A 16,788-nucleotide genomic window follows, 5' to 3' on the forward strand; every position below is an offset into this window, starting at 1 on the left:
ATCCGCACTCCAAAAGATTAGAGTTTTGATACTCATGAGTCATAGATATGGGGGGGTGGTTCCTACTAGAGGCTATACTTTGCTATCACAACCTTTGGCATTCCAACATCACTTCCATAATACAAGTCACTGAAGTATGTATGCCATATGTATGTGTGTGCATGCATGTGTGTGTGTGTGTGTGTGTGTGTGTGTGTGTGTGTGTGTAGAATGACCTAGAAGACAATAGAAAACGAATGCATAGGTAGTCTTTTGGGTATTAGTAACTTTGACATGCAGGCAAAAAATGGAGGGAGGCAGGTCTCTAAAATGGCCTGGAGATCCATATGGAAATAGAAGCTCAATTTAAGAGAAGTAAATATTAAAGATCCAAAAGAAACTATGAAATTGTTGTCTGCCCCCTTGTAATGCCATGCACAGAAGCTTTCCAGAAGAATGCTACTATGAACAGCTTTTAAGACTATGATTACAAAGTATAGTGATCACTCTATTCTAAGACAAAAGCAAAACATCCACAGAAAATCAAAGTACAGCATTCACAATATTACAACTTATCACAGAAAATCACAATATAATATTCATAACATAGTCTCAAAGTAAAATAGTCACTCTTAAGTTAACTCAATCAGTCACTTATCAGTAGTCTCAAAGTACATAGTCAAAGTCTTCCACTCTTGGGGCAAAGTCTTGATTAACTCAATCAGTCACTTATCAGTAACAATATCTCAAAGTACTCAAAGTACAATCAGTCACTTATCCAGCAAAGTCTTACTAAGTATCATACACAAAACCCTCCACCCCTTAGGTAACTAGTAAATTATAATTCCATAATTACTCAGTACCCAAGGAGAGGTCTTTTCATCTTGAATTGGGGCCTGTTCTCACATTCCCTGGATCCCCTTCCATGGTCCCAGATTCTACCTGGATTCACCAGACTGTCATCTGGATTCAATGGCAGACAGCTCCCAGTTCCTTGACCAGCTCTCTGGGCAAGTCCTGCTCCACACTGGCGTTCACAGGGTCTGGTCCATGTCAGATCCTTCACCATTTCTGCTCCAGGGAATTCAAGGCTCAATCAAGCCACAAACAGACAAAATCTCAGCATCCCAGTCATGCTTCCTCAGCCACCTGGCCTCCTGGGCTCTGGATCCCCTGGCTCTTGGCCTCCTTGCTCCTGGGCTCCTGGCTCCAGGCTTCAGGCTCTGGGCTCCTGTTCAGAAGAAGCTCCACCACCACAAGTTTTCAGGACTCAGTTCTCCATTCTTCTGCAGCTGTTCTGCCACCAGATCTCTTTCTCAAGGAAATTCTGATTGTGCCTCTCTGAGGCTTTTCCTTATATACACACAGCCTTTTCAGCCAACCCCTTCCTGTTACATCAGTAACAGGAGACAGGAGTTCATATCTTCTGTTTCCCCAACAGAGGCTTGATCAGTTACTAAGTGCTAAGTACCTGCTACTTTTGCCAACACAAAGGGATCTTCAAATTCAAAATTATATTACCATTACACCCCTAGTCTTTATCCCCAGAAGTGCTGCCATTCGGTATCATGTTGACAGTAACATAACACATTGAGTAAGTATACTAAACTGGAAGTCAACTCTAGTCAAGCAAAATCAGAGAAGAAAGAAAAATATGACTGTTAGAGATGTAAATATTGAAGATAGGGATGGCTGGGTGGTACAGTGAATACAGCACAGGCCCTGGAGTCAGGAGGACCTGAGTTCAAATCCGATCTCAGACACTTAACTTCTATTGCTCTGCCTTCCCCCCTCCAAAAAGCAACATATAAATATATATATTTATTTCCACATGTGGAAAATGGGCTGGTGAGATCATTAAATGCTCTGCACAATTTCCCAAATGCTTCCTAGCACACTTTTTTTCTGCCTTATCAAATTTAGGGCCTATCTCACTGTTCATCTTCAGTTTATGTCTGAGCATCTTCAGCCATCAGGTGTAAAGGGAAAAAATGTAAAGCTGGAATAGAAAACTCCTTTTACAAATGCAGTCTTTTCCTTTCCTTCCTTCCTTCTTCTCTTCCTACCTTTTTCTGGTGTACTTTGTTAAGGGAATTTAAAGGGTGCTCTGAACTTGTCTTGTGTTGCCATATTTTCCAGAAACACTGTGCCCAGATTATACAAGAGGCCCTGAATGTGCCAAGGACAAAGCCCCATCTGAACTGACATAATGTATTGTTTTGCATCCCAAGCTGGCCACCCTGTGTATCCATGGGAGTCAAGACAGATGCCAGTCAGTCTGCACTAGACTGAGAAATTGCTTGTGCAGCTGGAATCCTTGTAGATAAGTAGACCATCTTGTCTTCAGGATCTAGCAGTTCCCAAGGGAGAGAATGGGGCTTTTGCCATCACTTTGCTTCTCCCCTTAAGGAGAAGTTTTGTCCTTTTCCCACCTTAGTGCACCTGTCTCCCTCCTATGCCACACCCCTTTAAGTGGAGAATTGTGTTTTCTCCTCCTCTCTTTGTCCTACTGTCATAAATATGAAAACTTCTATATAGATTGTGAACTCTTTGGTTTCTATATGTGTGCTCATTTCTCTAGTTTTTCATGTAAGTTTCATGAAATTATGATTGCCTGCTGACATATTAAACTCTAATCTTAGTTGGAAGCAGGAAAATAAATTACATTTCCAAAGGATCAAAGTGATCAATTAAGTCAAGCCTCAAAGAACCTTCTAGAAAATGAGAGCATGATTTTAAAACAGGAAATTTGCTATATAACTCAAAATTATTGTTCTTACTTCCAATGTTAAATGTTGATATTAACATTTAATAGAAAGGGATAAAGACATTTTAGAAATTTGGTAAATATTTTTAAAGTTTTTAAGATATTCTTTCTTTTTTTTTTTTTTTAGCAATCAGGGTTAAGTAACTTGATCAAGTTACATGGCCAGTTATTTCTGGGTGTGGTGCTGAGTATCTGAGCCCAGGATTCGATCCCCAGGTCATCCTGACACTGAAGCCAGTGCTCTTACTCACTGAGCCACCTGGCCACCTCAAGAAATTATTTCAATGCAAAACAAAGATTAAAAGATAAAGTGAATCACTAAACCTATAAGGTGGCATAAATGAACATTCCAGTGTTGGCTCAGATCATCACAATTGTGCTATTTAGAATTCATATGTGGCTTGTCTCCAAGGAACACAGACCACTTTAAAAAAAAAAAAAACTATCCTGCCCTGCAGGACAACTTGAACTAATATGAACTACTTGATTCTGTCATGTTTCCATTATACAACATACTTATTTTTAATAACATACAAACTCCCCTCCTCCATTTCCCACTTGACCTTACTCTCCACCCTAGATACACACTAAATTTTGAGATGGAAATATGACATTTTCCTTTTCCAAATTCTTTCCTTCCCTGAACTGCCACTGTCAATAGCAATAAGCCAAATAGTAAATTAGAAGTGAGTACTCTATGCTTTCCCAAGACCAGATCATCAGGTCAGCTTGGTTTAGTATTCCTGAATACTTATGTGAACACCTGAAAATAATTATTTCCCCCTTTGCTCTAGAAATGAAAATAATTTTCTCAAAATGGCACAATAATCTCTACTGTGAGAAATAAATTATTCTGTTGGCAATTGATGGTGTTCATTAGGGCTTTGAGGCATGAGGGTAAGTTACCTTATTATTAATACCGTATTATTAATACCCTTTGAAGTTCTAATTAGTTCTACAGTCCTATTTCCATAAAGCCTTTTTCAAATATATTTTTATTGACATATTTGTTTCCACATCATCTAAATTACTCATTGTAGCCCCTCTTCTCCCCTCCTCCCAGAGAAGCACCACTAAAAACAATTTTATTCTATTTTTTAATAGAAATTCAACTGGGGAATTACACATCTAATTTTATTTTCAAACTTTAAAGTTTAGTTAAAAAAACCTTCCGGTTTTTTTGGGGGATCATCCCTTCCCCCCTCTCCCCTCTCTGAATTTGGAGGGTCCTACAAGAAGAAAAGGAATGATTTGTGATTACTAAATGTGTTTGGGAAACTTCATCATTTATCATCAGAAAGCCCCTTTGTTATTCAAAAACTACCTCTTTGTATTTAGTCTTTGAGAGATGAGTATGACGTCTTTCAGAAATGTCTTAAAGTTAAGAAGTCAGTGATAACGTCCTTTAGTAATAGATGGTTCCATTTCTTTGCACCACTCCACCTCCACTTTTATTAAGGAGACTTTATCTCATAAACATGTTTCTCTTTGATAGTCATCATTAAGTTCATCACTATTATGGCACTTTTAATAGAGGATACTTCTTTCCCCTAAGGTAGAAGTAAAATTTCTTGGGAGAAAACAGGAATGGAATGTAGATGTAAAAGGGTGTTATGTTCTTTAATTCTCACTTAGAATTAGACCCTATTTTTCTTTTGAGATGTTCTAATATAAAATTTTATATCATTAAACAAAAAGACACAAAAAATATTCATCGATTAAATCAGTATTTAGTCAACCTTTAATATGATTAAATATTTGATGTGAGAATACTTACAGTGAGTTCAGTGATCGCAAGCCATGGAAAGCATCTGGTGCGATTTCTGAGATTTGGTTATTGCTCAGGTCACTAAAATGAGAAATCAATTTATGTTATATTAATTCAACCTGATTCTCTAAGAAGTAACAAGTAATATTACAATGATTTAGCAAGGGATAAAACAAAAAAATTCTCTATAAAATATTTGTTTGACATCCACAGATGAAAGTTGAAGCTCATTCTATAAAATACCATTCTGAGTAAAAAAGGTCATATGACTACAAAAAATAGTGTTGAAAATATTTATAGGTAGATTATACTCAAAAATCCTGCTTTTGAAAAGAGAGAACTTCAAAAATTTTCATTTCAAAAGTTCATATTAATAAAAAATTATTCATTCATCATAGATTAATGAAAATCGATGTCAAATGAAACAATGTTACTATTAATGAATGAGGAATTGCCAAAGAGCTAGCAAGCCAAAAAGCAATCTGTCAAGTTAATGAATAATGAAGCTGCCAAACTCTCTTAAATATCCATACTCAGATGGGTTCCTTTATACAAACATGAACTATTTTTAAAAAAAATACATATAAATTGTATAAAATTCCAGAGCATTTTTTAACTTACATTCTTCGAAGTTTTTTATATGGCGAAAAAGCTCCAGGAGGGATGACCTTGATTGAATTTTGTTCTAAACGTCTATAATGAAAAAGAAAACAATGTTAAAGTAGGACAAGAGAGTTTTAAATATGTATAATTCATGTCCAGATTCCTAAGAAGAAGCCAAATTTATGATCACTATAAATGCTTTCATACTCCTTTCCCAAAGAGCCTTTAGAGAACTTAGGGCCCAACTTTATTTATGCAACAATTTTGAGAGTGGGGTGATCAGATAAAGACTCCATGAAGAAACTAGCTCTTGAAAGCATATGGGATGGCAATAGGTAGATGGAGGGGATGGGACAGAAAATTGCAAAGATAATCTTTCTGTAATGTCCCTCTCTGTATAGAAAAGTTGACCTTGGAATTCATTATTTAATTCTACACTCAATTTTTGTTTTTATTCTTCTGGAATTAAAAAAAAAACAATTGCTATACATGCAAAACTTTATGTAAAGGCTTCTAAAAATCCGAGAACCATCCTCCTTAATTTTGTGATTGTTGTTTTGATTTCCACTTCCCCTTCTATGCAATATCACCTTTTTAATGATTCTTCTGTGAATTAGCACATACAAGACTTGTCACCAGCGGAAGCCACCAAAATAAAAGTTGTCAAATATGATTAGGAGATATCATTTTATCTATTGTCCTACTGTCCCACCTAAAATTTTTATCCTTCAGATATACAGAAGATAGGAAAACAATCAATTGTCTTTTCTGGGATTGGAATTTCTTTAGGAAAGATCTGCCTTTTGTCTAACTTGTAATACAAATTCTGTGGCTTAAGCCCATTTCCCTTTCTTTTCTTAAGCAGGTATTACAAGTGGATCAAAGAATCATCAGCTAATATCTGGAAAATAGGCTATTTAGTCAAACCACCTCATTTAATAGATAAAGGAACTGAGGTTCAGGTGTTAAATGACATGTCTAGGATAACCCAGCAGTGTCAGAGGCAATATTTAAACCAAGGTCCCTTTGTCTCCAGAATCAGGGCTCCTTCTACTATGCCTCTTCATAAGAACTTCATATCTCCAACTACACTGCAATAGTACATTATTTCTCTACTTACTCCATACCACAAAATTGTAATAATCAAACCTCTAGTTTTCTCCTGGCTATGTTTTTTCTTAGATCACATTTTTTCCCCAGGTTTTCCTTGAATACTTTAGCCCATACTGAAAAGTCTATCTTTAAGTTCCTAATGCACTTATAGTCAAAATTATACAATTTTGTACTTAACTGTTCTCTATTCCATATGTTAATTCTTAATAGTTAGAATAGATATGGGCTCAATAAACACTTGTTTGTTTTGATTGGTTTGATATTTTAAAGTTCAAATGCATGGTCATATAGAACACTTAGATATATTATTAATTTAATTCAATCAAACATTTATTAAGCACCTCAAATTTGCAAATCACCACATTAGAACTTGGAATTAAAAACAAAAGAAATTTAATATCCCATGACATTGATGTTTCTACCTATTACTGGAGGATATGATATATACAAGATAAATAAACCTCAGATCATTTGAGAATAGAGGAAGCACTACAAACTAGAGAGACTAGGAAAGACTTGTTATAAGAAGATGTCATCTGAGCTGAGTCTTGAAGGATGCTAAAGATTCTAAGAGGCAGAAGTAAGGAAGAGGCCTATTCCAGCCATAAGGTAAGGGAAAAGCCTATTCCAGGCATGAGGGACAAAAATCTTCAAAACACATGGAGGTGGCAGGTGTAATGCCAAGTTCAAGGAACAGTAGGGACACCAATTAGGAGGCTATTTCAGTCATTCAGGTAAGAGCTGATGAGGGGTTGAACCAGTATAATGGAGAGAAAGGCACAGATGTGACAGATGTAAAGTAGACCACAGGACAGTCAATCTGGTGTTTTTAGACAACCTAATGACTAAAATGGGTTGTCTCACAGTGTTGCCAAATTCTGTTGGCTCTGCTCCAGCAGAATGTCTCACTTCGATCCCAGTCTCTCCATTCCTATAGCCATAACACTAGTTCAGGTGCTAATTCGCTCTTAACATGGAAAACATTCCATGTTACAATAGTAACAAATGTCTATCTGGTTTACAGGTCAGCAGTCCTTCGCTTTTCCAACCCATTCTTCACACAGCTACCAAAATCACCTTAATGTATGGGACTGACCATGTCACTTCCATGCTTATGAAGTTACAGTGAAGACCCCCAGCATCCAATTAAATACACACATTAGCTTTGCATATAAGTCATTCACAACCTAGCTTTAATATATTTTTCCAGCCTCATTCATGCTACTTTCCACACATTTTAAATTCAAGACAAAGTAGACAACTGTTTCCTGATCTTGTTCTATACTCTTCTGTTCACCATGTGCCCTTATATACATGGTCCTCCATGCCTAGAAAATGCGTTCTCCTTATTCCTTCTTGAATAAGGCCTTATTCATGTGCTACCTTTAGCTATGAAGCTTTTCTTGCTTCTGCACATGAAAATGATCTCTTTCTTCTTAAATTTTTCTAAGCATATTTCATTTACTCCACCACATTCTCATTTTCATCATGTACAATGTCATATACTCCTCATTGAAACATATGCTTCTTGAAGGTAGGGATTGTATAGCTTTAAGGCACAGAACGATCCTATCGATATAGTAGAAATTTAATGAGTATTTCTTGACATCTGATTAGTTGATCCACTTAAGACAATGAATGAAGCTACCAATTCAACCCTTATGTCACTGATCTCTTAGTAATATTTAACAGAAAAGGCCAAAATCTGCTTCTAAGGAATTTTGGCTGATTCTCTTCAAAACTTTCCCAAGAAAGCAGTAATTAAAAACAACAGTAATGCTTGTTACCAATAGAACACAAAGAAATCTGATTCAATGAGTATTACCTAAAATGCCTGCAAAAATTTATCTGCACCACACAAAGAACCTGAATGAGTCAGAAGCCAATTCAGAGGTATAATATAATCAGGACGGAGAGATTAGATATTTAGCCTTAAAGTGATGCATTTGGAAACCCTTGATAACACTCTCTCAGTCCTTCAGTATAGTATAAATGACAGTTTTGCACCCAGTTAGCAATAATTATTTGTTAAAATAGCTACTAAATGGAAAGCTGGAGTGACTCCTCTCCACTTTTCAGCTGTGGGTTCAGTTTATGGTACTTGCCCTGTGCACAAAAATTCCCAGTATGGCTCTGACGACATGAATTTTCTTTTACCACTATATCCAAATGACAACAACAACAACAAAGTTAAACAATCTTAAAAAGCGCCAAGTTAAACAGATATTCCAGACATTTTCTGGGCAACAGAATCACCCCGTAATTGCCATAGTTATTATGAGAGGGATATCTAGGAAGTTTATGGCTCTGTGTAGACTTCTTCAGGTGGGTAATTATGATATTCAGCATGAAAATGCAGGACAAAAAGAATTCTCTATTCAGGATATTTGTTTTGTTTCTGGTGAAATTTTCTCCATGAGAAACAGGTTGTAAAATGCTAATTCCATGAACCATTGGAAAATTTCCCATGATTATGACGGTACCTAAGTATTCTGAAATTATCCTGGGAGACAAGAAATTTGACTTAATGTGAAAATCTGTACATATGCACCTGGATTATTTATGTATGTCTTATAAAACAGCAAAAAAAAAAAGACTTCTAAAATTCTAATTACATACATTACTGAGATTTGTATCATTTTACAATTTCTTATTTTCCTAGTATAAATGAAATTCATGGAGGCATATGGTTTTTAGATTGATGCATGTCTGCAATCATTTTAAAAGGTTATTTTCATCTCTTTGGTTCATTATAAAAAATTAAACAGAACAACAATGGACAGACTGTAGTTGGAATGGTTTCTTGTCATAGGGCTTTAAAAGCTAAAGGATTCAGTCATCCTATATCACTGACAGCTTACATTAATCTTTCAAATGGAACCACTTTTTGAAAACATTAGTTTGCTAGATCTCCCTTTTTTCTTCCTTCGTAGTATGAGATTACAATGATCTCTGTTATACTTCTCATTCATGTTGACATAACAATAAAATGAGGGTAGGCAACAAGTCACACATATCTTCAAGCAAGTTACTTTCACTACTTCTGTCCTAAAACTGGCCAAATGAAGAGAGTGAAGAAAAGACAGTCCAATTCCTCAGGGTGCCCTAGAACTTTGAAAGGAAATACAGCAGTCTTGGCCATGAAAGAGTAGGGCCAGAGTACATGTAACAGATCCTTTGTTCAAAGGCATGCCTATTTTCAAAGAGGAAAAAAAATGTGATCAATGACAGATACTAAGCAAAATATTTTGAAGAGTATTAAGAGAATTAATTTCTTCCATGTAGTGAACAGTTCATAGACAAATGCACAATTCTGCAATAAACTTTTAAGGACTTCTTAAAGTATAAAGGTTTTACTAACAGAAGAATAGCATAAATATCTATTTGATTAACTAATACCAGTGTAAACATCTCATTTTATAAGACAGCCTACCAGAAAATGGGGACAGTAATGGTGAATCAATTTATATAAATACAGAAGAAAAACCATTGGGTATTCCACTTTGTTCACAAAGGAAGCAAAGCAAATTCATGTTTTCCAGCATTGTTATCCTCTAATCTTCTGCCTTATCTGCACAGAATCTGCTGAATTTCAGAGTACAAATTTGTATCCACCCTTCCGTGAAGAATCTAATTAAATACATGCCAGGGTCACTAAAACTGATAGAGTAATGTCTAAAATAAATTTGCATGCTTCTGACAAAATCCACCATAATTAAAAGCATTGGGTGAGCTATTCCTTCATGGAAGATTCAATGTTTTGAGTTTTAAGATGAACGTGAATTTAGTCAACTGAACAGAGGGAGGAAAAGGAAAGGTCTCATAAACCACATTCTGTAAGGGAATCTGATGTGACAGCCGTCAGTGGATTATTTTCTCCTGACATTCAGGTGAGTTTCCAAAAATATTTCATCATAATACACACACACACACTTCCCATCCCTCGTCCAACTGATTTTTTTTTATTGTATTTGTTACTAAATTTAGTCTTTTATTCTTTTTTAAAAATTTTTTTGAAATTTTTTTGCTTTTTTGGAGGGGGAAGGCAGGGCAATGGGGGTTAAGTGACTTGCCCAAGGTCACATGGCTAGCAAGTGTTAAGTGTCTGAGGCCATATTTGAACTCAGGTACCCTTGAGTCCAGGGCCAATACTCTATTCACTGCACCACCTAGCCAGCCCCTAGTCTTTTTCTTTTAAATAATGAAGTAAAATGAATATATATCAATTTAAATGGTGTCCACAAGGAAACTCTACAGTTATTACTCAAAATGGATTATTCTTTTCCCTTCTATTCAAGTGACCAGTGGTGTTCTTACATATAAGACACATCATTACTTTGTTTAGCTCTAAATTCCAGAGCCTACTAGATTAAAAATCTCTCTTTGAACATTTGACTCTTTTTCTCTAGTGTGAAAGGCACTGTGATAGATAATCTATTTCCTAGTAGTTATCTGTGATAACTTACATCTTTTAAGTTTAAAACTTAGGACATGATTTGGTAACTAAAGATGCTGACTAGCATTTGACAAATTTCCAAAACATTAGACAATTCTCATTCATTTTAAATGACTTTCAGTTCACTAGCTTTCGATTCTTATGAATGATAGGCAATATCTTTCTAATTAAATTGTTCTGACACACTGCATAAAATAACTTCCACATGCCAGATTTGAAGTAGTTAAATTAAAATATATTTAAACATTCTGCATATTACATTTCTGTTTATATGTAATGTGATAAAGAAGTAAATCTCAGAATAAGAATCAAGTGAAACTTTAAATTAGAAACTAAACATTTATGCAGCCGGCGGTATTTTCATATACATTTTCAATTTATTTTATTTAAGACAGAGTGATGGAGACTGTACAGGTACATATCCACATATATACTGTCAAGAGGGTTTAATTTAAATGACCTAAATTGTTAGAAATGTGGTATTTGCTTATTTTAGAGATCGTTTTGGAAGCTCCAAAGAGTTTTCACAACACAGACAAAAAAGTGTGAACTCTGTGATGTGTGTGTAACACACTGCACAGATGCTGATTATGCATGGCAATAAAGCTCACAGTTTTTCTCTGCATTTTCCCCATCTGCCTTTAAAGTCAATGGCAAAAACAGCTGTCAGAGAGCAGAAAATAGATTTCTGCGGGGGGATTCTCTCCAGCTTCTGAATCTCAGGAACGTCTATGTGTAGCCAACACATTTCTCATCATAGGTAACATCTGCCAGTCCTTTGAAAGGGAGGGAGCTGCAATGTTCCTTTTGCTTCAGGGAATCTCCAGGCTATTATACAAGAATCTCTGAAGTACTTACTTTTAAGGAATGTTGCTTCTAATTTTAAAGACAAAAGAACTCCACTGAAATCTGTGATATCATCTGTACATAATGCAACCAAATATATCTTAAAATATAATTCTTTTGAGATTTAAAGTCTTCAGCTGATTGTGGACATCATCAACACCCCTGACAATTTAGTGAATATTTGCACCCTGAATTACTGCTATAATTTCATCTGTAGTCTCTGAGATTACATATGTGCTAATTCTTTTTTTAAGTACTTTGCTGAGATCACTGTTTTTTTTTAATCCATTTTCTTGTTCTTAGGTTTTTTAACCCTAAAACACAACTAAACATACTTAACCAAATTTAAACTAATTTCAGTTTCCCAAAGCCTATTGATCAGTATCCATTAGAACTTTAAGCATATAATCAGACCATTAAATGGTGTATATTTTTGAGTGTTCTTTACCAAAAAATGAAATGTTTTCCAAGATCAGTCCTTCCTATAAAAGGCCAGAACTTAAGAGCATCTGGCCTTGAATCCCAACTCTGCCAGTGCACTCACTACCTACATGATTTAGGGCAAGCCACTTAACTTTTCTGGGTCACGGTTTTCTTATCTGTAAAATAAATGGCTCAATCAAATGATCGTTATGGTCCCTTTTAGTTATAAATATATGATCTTATAAATTTTCTCTGCATATACATATACTAACATTGTCACAAATATTTCCATACATTTACACATAAACCCTACACAAACTTTGTAACCATCAATACTGAAAGTTCTAGAGATCATCTACTTCAACTCATTGATTAGGTAAAGAAATATAGACCCAACAAGATAAAATAATACGTCCAAAATCACTCAATTAGTTAGTGGAAAAAAATGTAACACCCCTGCTGACTCAGAGTTCAGATGCTCTCTACAAAATTATTAGTAACATATGAAATTCATAGAGAAGTTTTAAAAATGAAAAAATTTGACTGATACCATCTCTAAAATTTTTTTTAATTTTAATTTTATATTTTAATTTTATTTTATCTATTTATATTTTAATTTAATTAAAAAATGTTTCCAAAGAACATATTAGACTTCTTTTTCTATGTTTGTATAGGACTACTGAATTAAATTTTCATTAAAGCAAACAGTAAATTAGGTAGATCTCTTTGACCAGTTTCTTGATTGAATTGACTGAATAAAAAGAATTTAATGCCTCTTTGAATCCTCTCCTCTTTTCTCTATTAAGAAAATTCCCTGTTCTATCCCATCTCCAACCATATATGGCACTTTCTTTATACCTCTCATACCTTTATTCAGTATCTTCATATTTTATGGTATTGCTATTTCTATATGTCATGAATCTTTATTAGATTGTAAGTCTAGCTATGAGCTTAATTAATTCAGGGGTCATATCTTAATGAATTTTTCTTTTTTCCGAAATCACAGATATTTAATAATGATATGTTGAATGAGCAAACTGATGAATACACAGAATTCTAAAAAATGCTTGTAAACACAAAATAATAGACATAGGCAGATCTTCAATTAATTGCTAGAGTTATTCTCCTTGGTTTTCTGCAGGAGACATTTTTCTAGATTGATTTCTAAGAAGTCCTTAACAATCTAAACATCTGCTCTCTCCCATTTTCCAAAAACAAAGGTACCCCTTCTACTTTGAATAACTAGAGTACTACCAACTTTTCAACCATATTCTAGTTACTTTTATCAACAACATATTGAACAAATTAAACATTACATTTATTTTGAATTTCATAGCCTTCCTTTGTTGGAATATAAGCTCCCTGAGGCCAGGGAATGTGCTTGTTGGTGTTATTGTTGAGTTGTTTCCCTTTGGAGGTTTTTACATTTTGTTTTGTTTTTTGATTTTTGGAGGGGAAAGGCAGGGTAATTGGGGTTAAGTGACTTGCCCAAGGGCACATGGCTAGTAGGTATTAAGTGTCTGAGGTCAAATTTGAACTCAGGTCATTCTGACTCCAGAGCTTATGCTCTATTCACTGTGCCACCTAGCCGACCCATTTGGAGTTTTTCTGGCAAAGATACTGGAGAGTTTTGGCATTTCCTTCTGCAGCTCCTTTTACAGATGAAGAAACTGAGGCAAACAAGGTTAAGTGACTTGCCCAGGATCACATAGCTAGTAAGTTTCTTCAGTCATATTTGAACTCAGGTCTTTCTGACTCTATGCTTTCTCCACTATGCCATCATGCTGCTCAATGTGCATTTTAAAAATCGTTCTGTCTTTAGCATCTAGCACAGTGTTTTATGTAAAATAGTACTTAATAAATGCTTTTTAAGTTAATAACTACTGACATTTATGTAGTGCTTACAAAACTTGCCCTTTTCAACAGTTTTATGAGGTTGCTAGTTCAAGCATGGGTTGTTTCAGTAAGAGTTCCTTTGAACTTTGAGGTACTATGAAGCAGCATTAGTTCTATTTTACAGATTAGACAAATCAGGCTAAATGAACTGCTCATAGCTACATATCTACCAAGTATTAAATAATGGAATTAAATCCCAGTCTCCTAACTCTAAGTACTGTAAGTGCTATTTCTACTACATCATCCTGATAAAAACTGTAATTCCAAATTCTGAATTTCAATTTATTCCCATTATTGCTCTACTTTCCAATAATGAGCACTTTCCTCTTCTCTTTATGGCTCTATTTTCATAATTGGGTCCTAGAAACTGCTTCTCCTACTGTCTCTTGGAATGATCCCAAAATTATGACATCTGCTTTTAAAAATAAGGCTTTAGCTTATTTTAAACAACAATAACAACAAAAATTTGTTTACATTCATTTAATATTTGACATATTTATTATCTGGTAAGTCTAAAGGGTTTTAATGGATTGTAGGATTAACAAAGGCAGGGGTGATATCTTAATTATATTCATATTTTTCCCTAGACCTAGATTAGTATATAACAGAAAAACATACTTAAGTAGACATTGAATGAATGAATGAATTAATGAATTTTAGGCAATGTGGGGAATATAAATAATAATAAGATCTGAACCCAGCCTTCATAAAGCTTAAAATTGAGTTTTGGGATATTTATGGAATAGATAAATGTGTATACATAGATTACAAGAATTTGGGGAAGGTTATTTTTAATTATGTTCTTGTCTATACTTCTATCTTAATTTGTTTTTCACATTCTTTGTTTGGACAAGTACAATCAATACTCTTTTGCTTGTTAAGAAGATTATCTGAGATGCAGGGATTTAGAAGTACAAGGAAACTTAGAGGTCATCTAGTCCAGAGGGGTCAAACTAGCCATCCACAGCCCCAGCAAAACTGCCAGTGATACCAGAACCATATAAAAATGGAAATGTTAGCTGTTTAGTAGTTTCAGTCATTTCCAACTCTTGAGACCTTGTATGGGGTTTTCTTGGCAAAGATACTGGAGTGGTTTGCTATTTCTTTCTCCAGCTCATTTTACAGATGAGTAAACTAAAGCAAACAGAATTAAGTGACTTGCTCAAGGTGACACAACTAGTAAGTGTCTATAGCCAAATTTGAACTCAAGAAGATGAGTCTTTCTGACTCCACACTTGCGGCCACCTTCATGTCCCCTAAATATAATTAGAAATATTTAACAAAATAAATAAATACAAATAGAGTAAAACATAGATAATGTTAATTTATGTTGCATTAAGTCAATACTTGGCTGCAAGGATCATTAGATCACTAGATCTAATTAGATCATTAGATCACTAGACCACCACGGATCTAGTCCAACAGCCTCATTTTGCAAGGATGTAACCTGTCTCTCTTGAATTGCATCACCAATAGCCTGCTGTACATTTCAGCCAGGATGTTCCATATGAAATTCAAATCCCCTGTTTCCAATACTGAACTTTTTGTTACCCCCAAACCCGCCCCTCCTAATGATTCTTAATTCTGTCAACAGCCACCTTTCATTCAGTCACCTTGTTTTGCAAACCTAAGAATGTTCTTCATTTATTTACTACAACTTGAAGCTACACCCTCATATTAAATCAGTTACTAAATCTTGTTGATTCTACATCCACAAAGGCTTTTGCAACTTTGCTTTTTTATATTCCCATGGCTACCACCTTATTGTAGGTCTTCATCTCCTTTCATGTGGATGTTATTATCCTCCCTGGTAATAGTTTTATATGTGAATGCTCTGTCAATGATATGAGATAATGGAGATGATGACATAACAGGATTTTGTAACTTACTGAAAATGAGAAATAAGTTAAAGGAAAGAATCAAAGATAAACTCCTAGAAAGAGAGAAATGTTGAAAAGCTGATGGTATATTAGGACCAAGAAGTCCAAGAACTTTTCCTAATCACTTACTAAATTTTAGACACTGTGCTAAAGATTATGCATACAAAGGAAGGCAAAAACAGTCCTTGCACAAGTTGTTCAGCATCTAATAGTGCAGACAACAAGTAAACAATTAGGTATGAACAAGATATACAGGACATAATCTCAGAGCCTTGCAGAAATTAGATATAGACTAACAACTCACACCATATTCTGAGATAAACTCCAAATGGATACATGGCTCAGATATAAAAGTCCCATCACAAATTAATGGAGGAAGTAAGAAATACTTTTAGTGACTATGGATAAGGAAGTAATTTGTGGCTAAATAAAGATGACACAGAGAGGATCACAGAAGGCTAAATAGGTAATTTTGATTAGAACTTTTTTTTAAAAAGTTTTTCACAAAGTTGACGCAATGAAATTTAGAAAGGAAATAGTTAACTGGAGATAGTAATTTTGTACCATGTTCCTTTGATAAAGGTCTTATTTTTAATACAGATAAAGAACTGATCCCAAAGGTCTCTTCTCCAAAAGATGAATGTTCAAACGATATTAATAGGCAGCTTTAAAACAAAACAAAACAAAACACCTATGATCAGTGCAATTACCAATCACAATTTCAGAGGACAGATGATAAAGCATGGTGTTTATCTCCTGATAGAAAAGTGATGTATTCAACATGCAGCATAAGAAATACATATTTAGATATGGCCAGTATGTTTATTTATTTTTCTAGACTATGAATATTTGTTACAAGGTTTAGTTTTTTTTTCCCTTTTTTTTTTTTACCAGTTGAGGGGTTCAGGAAAGAAGAGTTAGGGATGGAATAGCTCTTACAAAAAAAAAGAGAACTTATTGAAGTATTTTTAAAAACATATTTTGAAGAGAATAAAAAGGAAGCCCAGGAAGAATTAGATACCATTGTGGCAGATTGAAAGTGATCTATTAAATTTAT

At 34.7% G+C, this 16,788-nt stretch overlaps 1 protein-coding gene across 2 annotated transcripts in view; it reads right to left on the reverse strand.

Annotated features, from left to right (window-relative positions):
* Positions 1-16,788, reverse strand: part of SLIT2 (slit guidance ligand 2) — a 399,420-nt gene that overhangs the window by 123,070 nt on the left and 259,562 nt on the right. For both annotated transcript variants that reach the window (XM_069069137.1, XM_069069129.1), the window contains exons 10-11: positions 5,136-5,207; positions 4,524-4,595 (exon numbers count right to left, since the gene is read on the reverse strand). In XM_069069137.1, coding sequence (XP_068925238.1) covers positions 4,524-4,595; positions 5,136-5,207 — 144 coding nt within the window. The remainder of the gene's footprint in view (positions 1-4,523; positions 4,596-5,135; positions 5,208-16,788) is intronic.

Source organism: Petaurus breviceps, unplaced genomic scaffold, assembly GCF_028583685.1.
Source record: "Petaurus breviceps papuanus isolate PSGF00001 unplaced genomic scaffold, PetGlider_PUasm1.0 140, whole genome shotgun sequence".
NCBI classification, from domain to species: domain Eukaryota; kingdom Metazoa; phylum Chordata; class Mammalia; order Diprotodontia; family Petauridae; genus Petaurus; species Petaurus breviceps.